The sequence below is a fragment of the Vipera ursinii genome (assembly GCF_947247035.1).
Source record: "Vipera ursinii genome assembly, chromosome: 4".
NCBI lineage: Eukaryota > Metazoa > Chordata > Lepidosauria > Squamata > Viperidae > Vipera > Vipera ursinii.
The window spans coordinates 43,945,980-43,959,937 of record NC_139514.1 but is presented as its reverse complement, the minus strand read 5'-3'; the positions used below and the strand labels follow the sequence as shown (position 1 = coordinate 43,959,937).

The 13,958-nt window shown below is 36.8% G+C and overlaps 1 protein-coding gene across 1 annotated transcript in view; it reads right to left on the bottom strand.

Annotated features, from left to right (window-relative positions):
* The window catches only part of ROBO1 (roundabout guidance receptor 1), a 230,309-nt gene that overhangs the window by 36,584 nt on the left and 179,767 nt on the right, over positions 1 to 13,958 (bottom strand). The window contains exons 16-17 of the mRNA XM_083362042.1: positions 10,543 to 10,714; positions 2,947 to 3,144 (exon numbers count right to left, since the gene is read on the bottom strand). Of these exons, the coding sequence (XP_083218168.1) occupies positions 2,947 to 3,144; positions 10,543 to 10,714 (370 nt within the window). The remainder of the gene's footprint in view (positions 1 to 2,946; positions 3,145 to 10,542; positions 10,715 to 13,958) is intronic.

Genomic DNA, 13,958 nt, shown 5'->3' with positions numbered 1-13,958 from the left:
ATCTTTGCTATAATAGGTAAATTTGTTATAGTATTAATTATTTAATAACAAAACAAATAGAACAAGATTATATAAATCTTAGGCATATGTACTAACACGGTGGGGTTTTAATTAATTGTATTTTAAAGTGTGTAACTTTTATTAGTTACCTGCTTAGTGTTATGTCTTCTTTTATGTTATTATTACAAGTAGCATGTTTAGTTTTGATATGTTCAACAAATGCATCAGTTACCATAACTTGGCTCAACAATCTAAAATATGAAACTCAAATATTTAGAATAGAGCCCAATAGGGCTCTAATAAAACCTTTTTCTTTTTGCAAATATTTTATATTTTGTTCAGGAAATATTTTTCTAATTTAAAAAAATTAAATTAATTTTCTTAACAATAAGCAACATAAATTATGTCTAAATTGCCCTAGAGTTTTAGGACATTCCACAAAAATGAGAGAATGACTAAGTAGGGATAACAACAGCATTTTAAGCTTTTTTTAAACTTTTTTTTACTGGAGTAGCACCTTAAAATTTTTATGAGGGCAGTAAAGCTTATTAGTAAACATGTTTCACATCTGCCTCTGTTCTTAACTTCCTGGAACACTGGCGCTGAAGGAAAAGACAAAATATCTTCAAAACTCTAAAAACAATGCTGTAAGATATTTAAGCACTCTTTTTTTTTTTTAAAAAAAGTGATCTTAGTAATCCTCTTATAATTCTTTTTCTGATGCTCTTTTTCACAAAATAAAAGTTATTCAGTGTCCTTCAGAAGTAGAATAAAGTGTTCATATGTAAACAGTCACACAGAGACATATATACTCCCATGCAGTGCTTTTTTTGTAAAAGAAAAAGGTGCCGAAACTCACAGACGTCATACAACCCGCCTAGCCTACCCTACAAGGTTCCATCCAAAAAAGGTGCCGGAACTAAGTTCTGGGTGTTCTATGACAAAAAAAGCCCTGCTCCCGTGTATACATAGAAAGCAAAAGCAAGTTATCCAAAATAACTGTTACCCATGGAAGAGTAGCATCTCTTCATTAAGTCAAACAACAAGGACTTGGCAACAAGATCATTGCCATTATTTTACTGAGAACTAAATGCTCATTATTAAGAAAACAGAGTACTATAGAAGAAAACTGTTTATAAGTGAACCCTCAACTTATTTATCAAAGTTGAGGACCCAGATTGTTGGGGGCAATTAAGCTGACTTTGTAATAATGCCGCTTGGAGGGTGTGTGAAAGCTCTAATAAGCAGGCATATACATAGAATGAAGGCTACTGCTAAGCTTGTAAGCCGCCCTGAGTCTTCGGAGAAGGGCGGGATATAAATGGATTTTTTTAAAAAAAAAGTTTAAATAAATAAAATTATTGGGTTTTAATGCATTACGTAGACACTTTAATGCTATGAATGTGATATTTATTTTATGAATTATATTTCAATGAAGAGAATTTTTTCATTTCACTTCTAAAATTTTGCAAGGTATGTAAGAGTACAAACAGTATAAATAACAAAGGATCAGAATGATAATGAACGGCATGCTGTAGAATTAGCTCCACTTACAGTCAGCAAATAGTATTAGTCAATAAAATGTAGATCTTAATAAAAGATTTCATGGTACCATGCAATTAATAAAGCTTAAAAAAAGAATTGTTAAAGTAGTGAGAAGATTATTACTTAATTTTCCTTGTTGAATAGTAACCAATACACATTACGTTTTATTTCTGCTTCATGAAATCTGCCAGTGGTATTACTAATACCCAATATTGGCACTCTGCTGTTTAATTTGAAACTGTACATATGTTTTACATTCTGGAATATCCTGACTTCCTTGATATTTAAATCTTTCCCATTTTATAAAGTAACAAAACAGCAACAACAAAAGTCACCATAAATTCTAGGGATTAGGCAATAATATATTTTTCTTATATTTTTGTAATGTAAGTTTAATAAATATGCAACTCTTTGACCTTTTCTTCATATTATCAAGAGGTTACAATATTAATATTGGATGCTAAGATTAATATTCCATATAAGTGTAATAGTTGATTCTTCCAAAAGCCAACTGCAGGAAGATTTTTAAGTAAAACCATGTTATCGAGTTCATCTCTTTTTGACGAAGAACTCCTTTTATATTTTTACATATTTTTGGTGTCTGTTGTATATGTAGGGTCATATTGAAAAGTTGACATTTACTACAGTGTGGTAAAACTATTCATTTTCAGCTTTTCTTTGAGATAAGTCCTGCTACTTATTCGGCATGTGGCTCTAATTATAACATGGTTATTAAAAAAAAGATAGAAGAAAAATTCCCACAGCATTTAAGTCATTTTAGTAGACTTATAGCCTGGGACCTATAAGCACATCTGTCTTTTATTAGATTGTATCTAGTTTTTAATATTCCTAGCTGTGCCTAGATCTCCAGGTGGTACAGGAGCAAAAAATAAGCTTGCATAATTTGTTTAATGTGCCTACTGCAGCTGTGACAGGCTTGATAGTAGTTACCATTGCTGTTAAATGAATAAAGTTTATATTTATACATACAATTAATATAGTGTAATCTATGCAAGGCTGCTATTGTGAAGTACTTGATGTTCTTGATGAAAATGCTGTGTAGTTACTAAATGGTAGACGAACATATCAATATCAGATTCCACTAGGGTTTAACCACATTTTCTCTGAATGTTGAAGCAGTGAAAAAATGCTGTTCAAATTAACATACTAGCAATATAAATATTAAAATAGAATTCTTGATAATATATATCCATGCTTTAGAAAGGAATCATAATCTAAGAAGTCAATAATAATTCAATCCAGCCTTTGCTTAAAATAGAAGTTATGTTACATTTTAAATGCTAAATATCTCAAAAAAGTTATCAATGGTCATTTAAATAATTTTGAGATTTTAGGGATGGAGATAAATCAATTATATTTTTAAAAGCTACAGCAAAATACCTTTTCTGATGCCAGCATAAGAACTGGCAAGACCATTTCGTTTTTTTCGGTGGCGATATAACCAAATACTGAAAACCATAAGAATAATCCAGCAAGCAGCACCAATTCCAGCAATGAACGCTGGCTGTTTTACAACATCTGAAATCTGCTGAGCTAAACTGACTTGCTCTTCAGGTGACACGGGGTTTCCATAGGAATCTGAAAGACGAAGTTTACAATATTGCAAGTTTGTTTCTAGAAATAAAATAATGTTACTTATGGGAACTGCACAATATTATAATTATTCATTGTTCTTTCTCTATTATATAATTAATAAAATGGCAAACAAACTGATACAAGTGAAAAAGCTATGATTACATTCGGAGTGCTTTAGCTATTTCTGCCACATTTTTGTGTTGATACAAACATTAACCTTTTCACTAAAATAAAAATTTGATAAACATGGAAAAAGATGTATTCCACATCAACTTAACAATAAACATTGTAATAAATAAGCAACACACACACACACACACACACACACACACACACACACACATATGGATCTTTGGTTATTCAGGTTTTTTCCCCACGTAGAACTAAAGGTGTAGGGGCGACGTTTCGACGGAATCCCATCCGTCATCATCAGGCTGGTGGCTTCTGCTTCCTTCTTCTGGGAGAAGCATGTGGCTGTTTGTTCCTCTTTTTTAAACTGCCAGAGGGGGTGTGTTCTGTGGGTGGAGGTGTGCTCTGATTGGGTGGGGGAGTAAGTGTGTTCTGATTGGGTGGGAGTGTGTTTTGAATGGTGGGTATGTTCTGATTGGGTGGGGGTGTGTTTTGAGTGGATGGGCTGGTCTCAGCTGCCAGCCTTAGACCTGAGCTGGTGAGTTGTGCTGCTTTTGTTCGGCTTCGTGTTTGTGGTGGTGCCATGTTTTTATAGTGGGTGTCAGTTTGCTTATTGTGTGGTTTGGAGGGGTTTAAAGTGGCTGATGTTGCAGCTGTAGTTAGGTTTCTGTTTTGTGGTTGTGCCTCGTTATCATTGTGGGTTCGGATTTGCTTTTTGAATGGTTGTGTGGTGGTGATGTCATGTGGTGTTATCATGAGTTTGGGTCTATCATTCTTGGTGGTTGGGACTCGTCTGTCAATCAAGGCGGGTTTCCAAATGGTTGGTAGGCGAGAGGTATCATCTCGTTTGTTTATGCTGTGGGGGCGTTTTTCTATCTCAATGGCTTCTCTGATTATTCGGTTGTTAAAATGTTCAATTTTGGCGATAGTTTTGGTTTTTTTAAAATCAATTTCATGTCCCGTGGCTTCAAAGTGTTGGACCAGGGATGAAGTTTGTTCTCCTTTTCTGAGTGAGTTTTTGTGCTCTTCAATGCGTGCACTTATTCTTCTGTTGGTCTGTCCGATGTATGTGGTGGGGCAGGTGGTGCATGGGATTTCGTATACTCCTTGGTTTTCTAAGCCAATTATGTCCTTGGGGTTTCTTAGGATGGTGGATATTTTTCTGTCTGTGTAGAATGCTGTTTTGATGTTGTGTTTTTGGAGGACCTTGCTGATTCTGTCTGTGGTCCCGAACTACACACTCTCACTAATGTACTAACAGCCAATGGATTCCAAAGAAACACGATTACCAACTTAATCCGAAAAGAGACACCCAGAACAAGAAAATGGCAAAGCCCTCCTCCCATACTTAAAAGGGACCACAGACAGAATCAGCAAGGTCCTCCAAAAACACAACATCAAAACAGCATTCTACACAGACAGAAAAATAATTTTGAAGCCATAATGGTGACTAGGCGTTTTATGTCATATTATACATTGCAAAGCTGCCCAGAGTCACTGAGAGTGAGGGAGCAGCCATACAAATGTTCTTAAATTAATAAATAAATAAAACAAATTCCAATGTTGCATAAACTGAAACTTCCAAAAGTAGTCATTCTTTGTATGCATCAGTATAATATTTGTAATTATTTGTATGTGTTGCATAAACTGAAACTTCCAAAAGTAGTCATTCTTTGTATGCATCACTATAATATGAAAAGATAATCTTTATTGTCATTTTTTTTTACTGTGGGCACAATGGCACACATCAAAAATGCGTCCTCCTGGATTCACGGCTCAATTTTGAAGATCATATAGGAGCCGTGACCAGGGGGGCTTTTGCCCAGGTTCGCCTGGTGCGCCAGTTGCGACCCTATCTGGACCGAGATGCCCTACGCACAGTCACTCATGCACTTGTGACCTCCCGTCTAGACTACTGCAACGCTCTCTACATGGGGCTGCCCTTGAGGACCACTCGGAGGCTTCAGTTGGTGCAGAATGCGGCCACGCGAGTTGTGATGGGGGTTTCCCGATACTCCCAGGTAACACCTCTACTCCGCGAGCTGCATTGGCTTCCGGTTGCCCTCCGGGTGAGATTCAAGGTGCTGGTGATGACCTATAAAGCCCTGAATGGCTTGGGTCCAGGATATCTGAGGGAACACCTGCTGCCAGGATCAAGCTCCCTTCATCCAGTGCGCTCCCACAGGGAGGGTCTTCTCAGGATGCCGCCGATAAAAGACTGTTGGCGGATAACACCCAGGGGAAGGGACTTCTCTGTAGGTGTGCCTGCCCTCTGGAACCAGCTGCCCGTGGAGCTTAGGACTGCCCCCGGCCTTCGCACATTTCGCCGGGACCTGAAGACCTGGCTCTTTGAGCTCTCCGGCCCAGGCTGAGAATTTTTAACTGGGTTTTTTTAATTTTAGGGATAATTTAATCTTTTTAAATTTGTTTTTAACTTTTGTACTGGTTGTTTTAAATACCCTGTAAACCGCCCTGAGTCCTTTGGGAAAGGGCGGTATATAAATCTAATAAAATCTTGAATATATAACGGATCTTGAATATATAACGGAAGGAGGAAGCCTGAGAGTTCACAAGGTTAATGTTGTGTGGAATGAAACTATGGCTGAATCTGGATGTTCTGTAATTTGTAATTATTTGTATGTCTTGGACTATTTTAGAAATTAGAGTGAGTTTAATTCAAGCATCCATATGGGAACAAGCATTTAAAACAGTTTTTCTCAATTTGGTTTCCTATAGATAAATTAGAGATACAGCTGCTATAATTTCTAACCATTTTAGTTTTGCTATCCCAGCTCACAGGAAGACACAACTTTAGTAAAGCTATTATGCTATGCCTAAGTCAAACTGCCATTCTATGTAAAACATGCATGCATACACACAGTCACGCGCGTCAGTTTTCTTACAAAATCTTATAATATATGCCTTATACATGTATTATTTATTCATGAAAAAAGTATTTCACCATTATCATACCTTATTATTTGTACCTGATTCATTGACTTATTCACTGTACTTGTACACGATTATAATCATAGTGTATAATGCTTCCATTTTAAAAAATTTTCTTAAAATCTTCAAAAATATTTTCAGTGAAATATATTTTTCATGTTACATTAACACTTACTTTCAATTTATTGTAAAACACAAGTAGTCATATTAAAAAAAGAAAATGTTATAAAACAAATAGAATGATATACCAAACCAAACTTCTACATGCAGTTATTGCAGTAAATGTCTCAAGTATGTCAAATCACACAAAACTCTCCTGGAATCTCTTTCACTCTAATGGTGCATATTAGTGAGCTAATTAACATAATGATAATAATATTCAGTTTTCACTACAATATTGCATAGTTTTCTATGCTATGAGCAAAACATTACAGTTATAGCCTCCTAAGGATGCAAAATCACATCTAATTCTTGGGTTTTCCTTATAAATCTTATAAATGAAACACTAATCAGGGTATAATATTTCTACTGAATATTATAAGACCATTCTGCATTGAATATACATCTATCCAAAGTTTTCAATGTTTACAGTTTTCATGTTTAATATTTATTATCTGATCAAGCAAAGATTGAACCTTAAATAAAAAAGTAACTAACTTTAGCCAATGAAAACACACATTCTGTAGTTTGTGAATTCATTATGACAAGATAAATATATTTTCAGATAAAAGACATGTAGATGTCATGTTTGAACAAAGGCCTAGCACCTTTTTCTTAGACATTTTAAAATATTTTTAAATAATATTTTTTAAACGTAAATATAAAATATTGAAAATTACCCACACAATATACACAAACACAAAGAGAGGCAAACTCTAACAGCATTAGTGAGCATTCAGTCAACTGTAGGAGTTACAGCTTAACACAAAAGAACATTAAGGAGTTCAGTTATTTGCATTTGTTGGCATATTATCACAAAAGCCATGTTAATTAGTTCACAAAATATACTTCATAATGGGAGCTGTTACAGCAATAACATTTATTACATTTGGGATATCTAAGACATGAAGAATATATTTAAAATGTATAATTATTTGAGTGAAGCTTCTAATAAATGCACATAGGTTAATTGTTTTATGACTTTCCTGTGCTAGAAAAATGATGTGCCTCAAAGCCTGTCTCCTGAACAATTCCAGGAAAGCTAGAAGGAAATAATTAACAATTAGTTATTTGATGCTTCATGTACTGATTATAGTGGATATATGTATGTAATTTAGCACCGAACCTACCGTGGAAGGGCATGGACTTTTATTTTGGCAAACAAAATAATCTCCTTTATACTAGACCTAAAGAAAATATAGTGTTCCTATGCTGGTTTGAAAGGTTATGTTCACCCAATAATGAAAACACTTTGTTTTCTCCTCAGCAATTCTGTAGCATTTTAAAGGGCCGTTTTAGTTAGAAAATAGGCAAAGAACTAAAAAAAAGGAAAACTACCTCAAGCATAGGAATCCAAGGCTGAAACAAAACCATTCCACATGACATCTCAGGTTTAATCTTCTAACCAAGGAAACCAACATAGCTACTGCTAAGGACTAAAGGATTGAATGCTAGGGTAGCAGTCTGTGAGAAAAAATCTCGATGATGGTGATCACCACTAAGAGTGCCAAATCAGCCTAGGGTAGGCTGTTGATGGGAGCTTTATAAGAAAAGCTGAAATTGTAAACTGTTTCCTTAGACTATGTCCTACTTATAATTACCATCTGGTGTGGTACCTATAGGCTTTGGAACCATAGATAAAACCAGTGCATATACTTGCTGGACTGCCTTATTACTATCACTGTCTCCTGGTATGATTCTGGGTACAATGCAAGGTGCTGGTCTTTATGTAAAAAAAGCCTGTATAACTCAGGGACTGGATATCAATGAGTCTGGTTATTCTTCATTAGTTCTGCTGACATACACTAAAGACAACAAGAATGTTTGCTGAAGGGCCATACCTACCGAGACTATTATAGCCAAAACCATGCATTCTCTGCTGTGCTCATGTACACTGGGACAACTTTCCTCCTAGCGGTTCTGGAAGGCCTTGAATGTTGCAGGGCTTCCAGTGACAAACATAAGTATGTTTATACTATAATTTGGCGTCTAGTCATGCCGGCCACATGACCACGGAGACGTCCTCGGACAAGCGCTGGCTCTTTGGCTTTGAAATGGAGATGAGCACCGGCCCCTAGAGTCGGAAACGACTAGGACGCATGTGCGGGGGAACCTTTACCTTTACCTCATACTATAATTTTAACTGTAATTATACACTGAATTTGTTTTGCTGTATTTTATTGCTTTTCTTTCTGCGTTAGCTACAGTTGCACCACTTAGAATTGGATGACTAAAGTGGTTTATAAGGTTTATAAATTCCTAAATAAATGAATACATTTGGTGACACTATAATAACAATGAGATTGCAAGTCAAAGCATGTACTGTATTTTTCGGACCATAAGACGCACTTTTTTCCCCCAAAGTGGGAGGGAAAACAAGGGTGCGTCTTGTGGTCCGAAGGTGATCCGTATGGCCAGCCCCAACCTCCGCAAGTGAAAGCAAGGGAGATTGCAATTGGCTCCTGCAATCTCCCTGCGCCCCGGCTTTCTCTTGCAGAAGGCAGGCTGAAACGGAGCAAGGAATGCGAATCGGCCGATCTCGCGCTCCTGCATTCTCCTCCGCTCGGTTTCAGCTTCTCTTGCTACAAAAGAAAGCAGGCTGAAACAAAGCAAGGGAGATTCCCTCGCTCCGTTTCAGCCTGCTTTCTCTTGTAGCAAGAAAAGCTGAAACCGAGCAGAGGAGAATGCAGGAGTGCGAGATCGGCTGATTCGCATTCCTTGCTCCGTTTCAGCCTGCCTTCTGCAAGAGAAAGCCGGGCCGCAGGGCTGCCTCCGTAGGTACTGCTCTAACGCGGAGAGGGAAGGACAAAGAGGGAGGGAAGGAAGAAAGAAGGAAGGAAGGAAAGAACGAAGGGACAATGGGAGAGGGAGGGAGAGAGAGAGGGAGGGAAAAAGAGAAAGAGAAAAATAGAGAGAGAGAAAGAGAGAGAGAGAAGTAGAAAGAAAGGGAGGGAAATAGAGGGGGAGAGAGAAAGAGGGAGAGGGAAAGAAAGAAAGGGAGAGAGAGACAAGGAGAAAGAAAGAGGGAGGGAGAGGAAGAGGGAGAAATAGAGGGAAAGAGAAAAAGAGAGGGAGAGAAAGAGGGAGAGAGAGAAGGAGAAAGGGGGGGAAATAGAGGGAGAGAGAGAAAGAGGGAGAGAAAGAGGGAGAGAGAGACAAGGAGAAAGAAAAAGGGAGGGAAATAGAGGAAGAGGGAGAAATAGAGGGAAAGAGAAAAATAGAGAGGGAGAAGGAGAAAGAAAGGGAGGGAAACAGGGAGAGAGAGAAAGAGGGAGAAATAGAGGGAAAGAGAAAAATAGGGAAAGAAGGAAAGGGAAAGAGAGAAAGAAGGAGAGGAGAAAGAAAGAGGGAGGGGGAGAGAGGGAGAGAAAGAGAAGGAGAGAGAGAAATTAAATTAGTAACATGATTGTTAAGTGAATCTGGTTTCCCCACTAACTTTGCTTGTCAGAAGGTTGCAAAAGGCAATCACATGACCCTGGAACAATGTGACCATCATAAATATGAATCGATTGCCAAGCATCAGAATGTAAATCACATGACCCTGGGGATGCTGCAACGGTCATAAGTGTGAAAAATGGTCATAAGTCACTTTTTTCAGTGTCATAACTTTGAACGGTCACTAAGTGAATCATTGTAAGTCGAGGACTACCTATACTTTATCATTTTTTTCCTTTTTTAGGGGGGGGGGCGTCAAGTTTTTGACACGTTGCTGGGTGACACTGCCTTGTCCTAAAAGTGGTACAATGGATGAAAAGGTTGAAAAGCCCTGTTTTAGTATACTGGTACTATTTGGTTCAGAATATTTTTTTTTCTTGTTTTCCTGCTCTAAAAACTGGGTGCGTCTTATGGTCAGGTGCGTCTTATGGTCCGAAAAATACGGTAACTTTCAATAGAAAGGGAGTCCTTTGGATTCAAAGAAGACATGCTGTTGTGAAGTTCATTATGAGTACATAATGACAGCAGTTACTATGTTAATAGCTACATAAATATGGGCCGAAAAGCAACTACAACACAGTAATAAAACAAAGGAAAAAACAGATTCTTTATCAAAAACAAGTTATATTTGTTCCTTATTCTGTACAGACAAAAGAGAACAGGCCAATCTTCATTACACTATATAAATATATATGTTCAACAAAGCATAGTGAATTAAAAATGGCTCACCTAACTGAATAAACTGTGGTTCACTCTTCACTCCAGCTCCAGCTCCAGTACTTGCTGCCACTTCAACACTGTATCTAATACCAGGAACTAGAGATGGAATTATTAGAGAAAATGTAGAACCATCCACTGTCTTATTTATATGGTACCGACTTTCATTTCCAAGGCACCAAACCTAGAAGGAATAAAACAACAATATTTTTCTTTATGGAACAAAATGTGCCATATGGTATTTTCTGCTTTACATATAAAGATGAATTTGGCTATGTTAATACACATTTGTAAAGGCTGCTAACAAATTGATATAAATAGCAGTAAAATAAGTCAATAAAATAACTGGTTTATTTTTAAAACTGCATGAATTCTTCAACGTAACTATTGGAGCAAACTTCAGTAGTCCAGAAATGAAATAAAACAGTACATGCTTTCCTAGAACTCCTTGATATTAGAACTTTGGATGTTTACCACCTGATATTTACAGAAGAGTTACCTCTCTAAAAATTGAAATAAACTCTAAAACAAATATGTTATCAAAATATGTATTATTTATTGATATAAGCTGTAATCTCTTTTTAGAAATTATTTACAAAAGGATCACATAAAAATACCGTGTTTCCCTGGAAATAAGACCTATCCCAAGAATAAGCCCAAGCTTAATTTTTACGTCTGTGCCTAATATAATCCCTACCCCCAAAATAATCCCTAGTTAAGACCTCACCCACTCCGTCCCACAGTCTGTTTATACAAGGGGGAGGGGGGCGAGACGCTCATGTAAAAATCAAGCTAGGGTAGGGGTGGAGGAGTGGAGCTGTCCCATGTGCCCTGCACCTGCTTACCTCAGGACTGTCATAGCCAGGCTTCCCACACCCTGAAACCTGTTGCACTGCCACCTGACTTCTGCGGCCGCTTGTGCAGGAGGTCACATGGTGCGTTGCTGCCATTGCTCTCTGCAGTACACTGCATAGCACATCGTGCTGGTGCTGCTGCTCGTGGCAGAATGCTGCAGGTCACATTCTGCCAGTACTGCCGCTTGTGGCAGGATGCCATGTTGCACCAGTGCACCCGCTCACGATGCACCAGGTGGCCTCCTGCCACAAGCATCCGCAGAAGTCAGGTGGCAGAGCAACAGGTGTTGGGGCATGGGAGGCCCCAAGTGACATTCCCTCAAAATAAAACCTAGTGCCTCTTTTGGAGGCAATATATATAACTGCAAATAATGCACATTTAATCGGTTGTTCAGCCTGCTTTAGAGACAATAAATTTTAATGCTATTTGGAAATGAAGTCTGAAGTAAAATTTTGCCGATTGCATCTGAAGAAGATCTATATACTGTATACAAATATTATTGAATTATTTTTGAAAAATTAGAACAATAAGACATCTCCACCATTTCAATGGAACATAATCAACAATACTAAGAACTGTTAATAGTGATCTACTAATACAAATAGCAGTGGTGTAAAAACTAAAGTGTCTGAGTTGAACTAAACTCCTGGTCACTTTATTGTTTTTGGCAACAATACAAAAGTAGTTTTCCACTGACTTCTTAAGGGATGCTTTTCCACAACTTCCCAAATTATTGCCTTGAGATTTTCTCGTATTCTTCCATTTAAATACTAATAGAAGTACAACTCTACTATAATTTTTCAACCAACTTTGTCTAGGTACTGTCAGTTGGTTGGGCTTGAAATATAAAAAAGGTAAAGGTAAAGGTTCCCCCACACATGCGTGCTAGTCGTTTCCGACTCTAGGGGCTGGTGCTCATCTCCGTTCCAAAGCCGAAGAGCCAGCGCTTGTCCGAGGACGTCTCCGTGGTCATGTGGCCGGCATGACTAGACGCCAAAGGCGCACGGAACGCTGTTACCTTCCCACCGTAGTGGTCCCTATTTTTCTACTTGCATTTTTTTTATGTGCTTTCGAACTGCTAGGTTGGCAGAAGCTGGGACGAGTAACAGGCGCTCACTCTGTTACGCGGCACCATTTCAATGGAACATAATCAACAATACTAAGAACTGTTAATAGTGATCTACTAATACAAATAGCAGTGGTGTAAAAACTAAAGTGTCTGAGTTGAACTAAACTCCTGGTCACTTTATTGTTTTTTGGCAACAATACAAAAGTAGTTTTCCACTGACTTCTTAAGGGATGCTTTTCCACAACTTCCCAAATTATTGCCTTGAGATTTTCTTGTATTCTTCCATTTAAATACTAATAGAAGTACAACTCTACTATAATTTTTCAGCCAACTTTGTCTAGGTACTGTCAGTTGGTTGGGCTTGAAATATAAAAACTCTTGTGAATTTTCTTGGCAACAGCAAAGAAATATTTTTTATTGTTTTCACCCTGGGTGTTTTGCAGTCTTATAATCTACCATATAGTCCCAATTAATGCTGCCTACATATTAATCATTTAAATACTAAATTTAAATACTAAATAGTAAATTTAAATGCTAAATACTAAGACTGAGCCTGCTTTGCTTCTGAACTTAGAAAAACTTAGCCAGTGCAGGATATCTTCAGCTAGGTAGACATCCTGGAATGTTAATTATGTAGAATTGCTGTTATTTTAAAAGCTGGAGAAGTGCCAAACAAAAGAACAAATAATTCCTATTATAGTGTTTAGAACTTTTAAAACTTTAAAACAAAAGAGGTAAATACAAAATAAACGTCCACTATGTTGAAAGTCATCCAACATAAATACGATTTGATTACATGGAATTTTATAAGAGAGATCAGTTCTCTGGGTATTTAATTTACTAGATGGTTTTAAATGTGCTACAAGTAAAATTGCAAAATTGTACTGAAAAATATTAAAGCTGATTGAAATTGTCCTATTGCAGTGTGTATGTTTTCCAAGAGCTAAACTTGGAATCTCATCTGATCTAATTAGTCAGTCACAAGATGCATCCCTTAATTTCTCCTTTAAATATTTTTTAATGGAATATAACTTAAACCAACCTTTCCCAACTGATAGTTTCTAAAATCCTAATTCTTCAAAAGCAGTACTTGAAAAATTGAAGATGAAAATTAAAAATTAAACACTTGAAATCATATTTTAAATTTTTCACTGACATTAATGACCATTTTAACAGTGTAAACAGTGAAGGGCAGCTCATAACTGGAAAATTAAAAATTAAATCTATATTATCAATAGTGTGGAATGTTAAATAATCAACTCTAACCTAATCCTGCTATATAATTTAGAACTAGATTTAGATTTTTTCCCTGTAAGAAACTATATAATATGATTTAATATTATGTCTCAAATTATTTACAAGATTGCAAGATTAAAGGTATATTTATTGGAATTCAGTTTTGAATAGCTCATTTTTCAGCCTTCACAGTCTTTTATTTCAATTCCCTTTTACTTATAGCAGTGATTCTAAGTAACAAATATACACAATTTGTTACTATATAGTA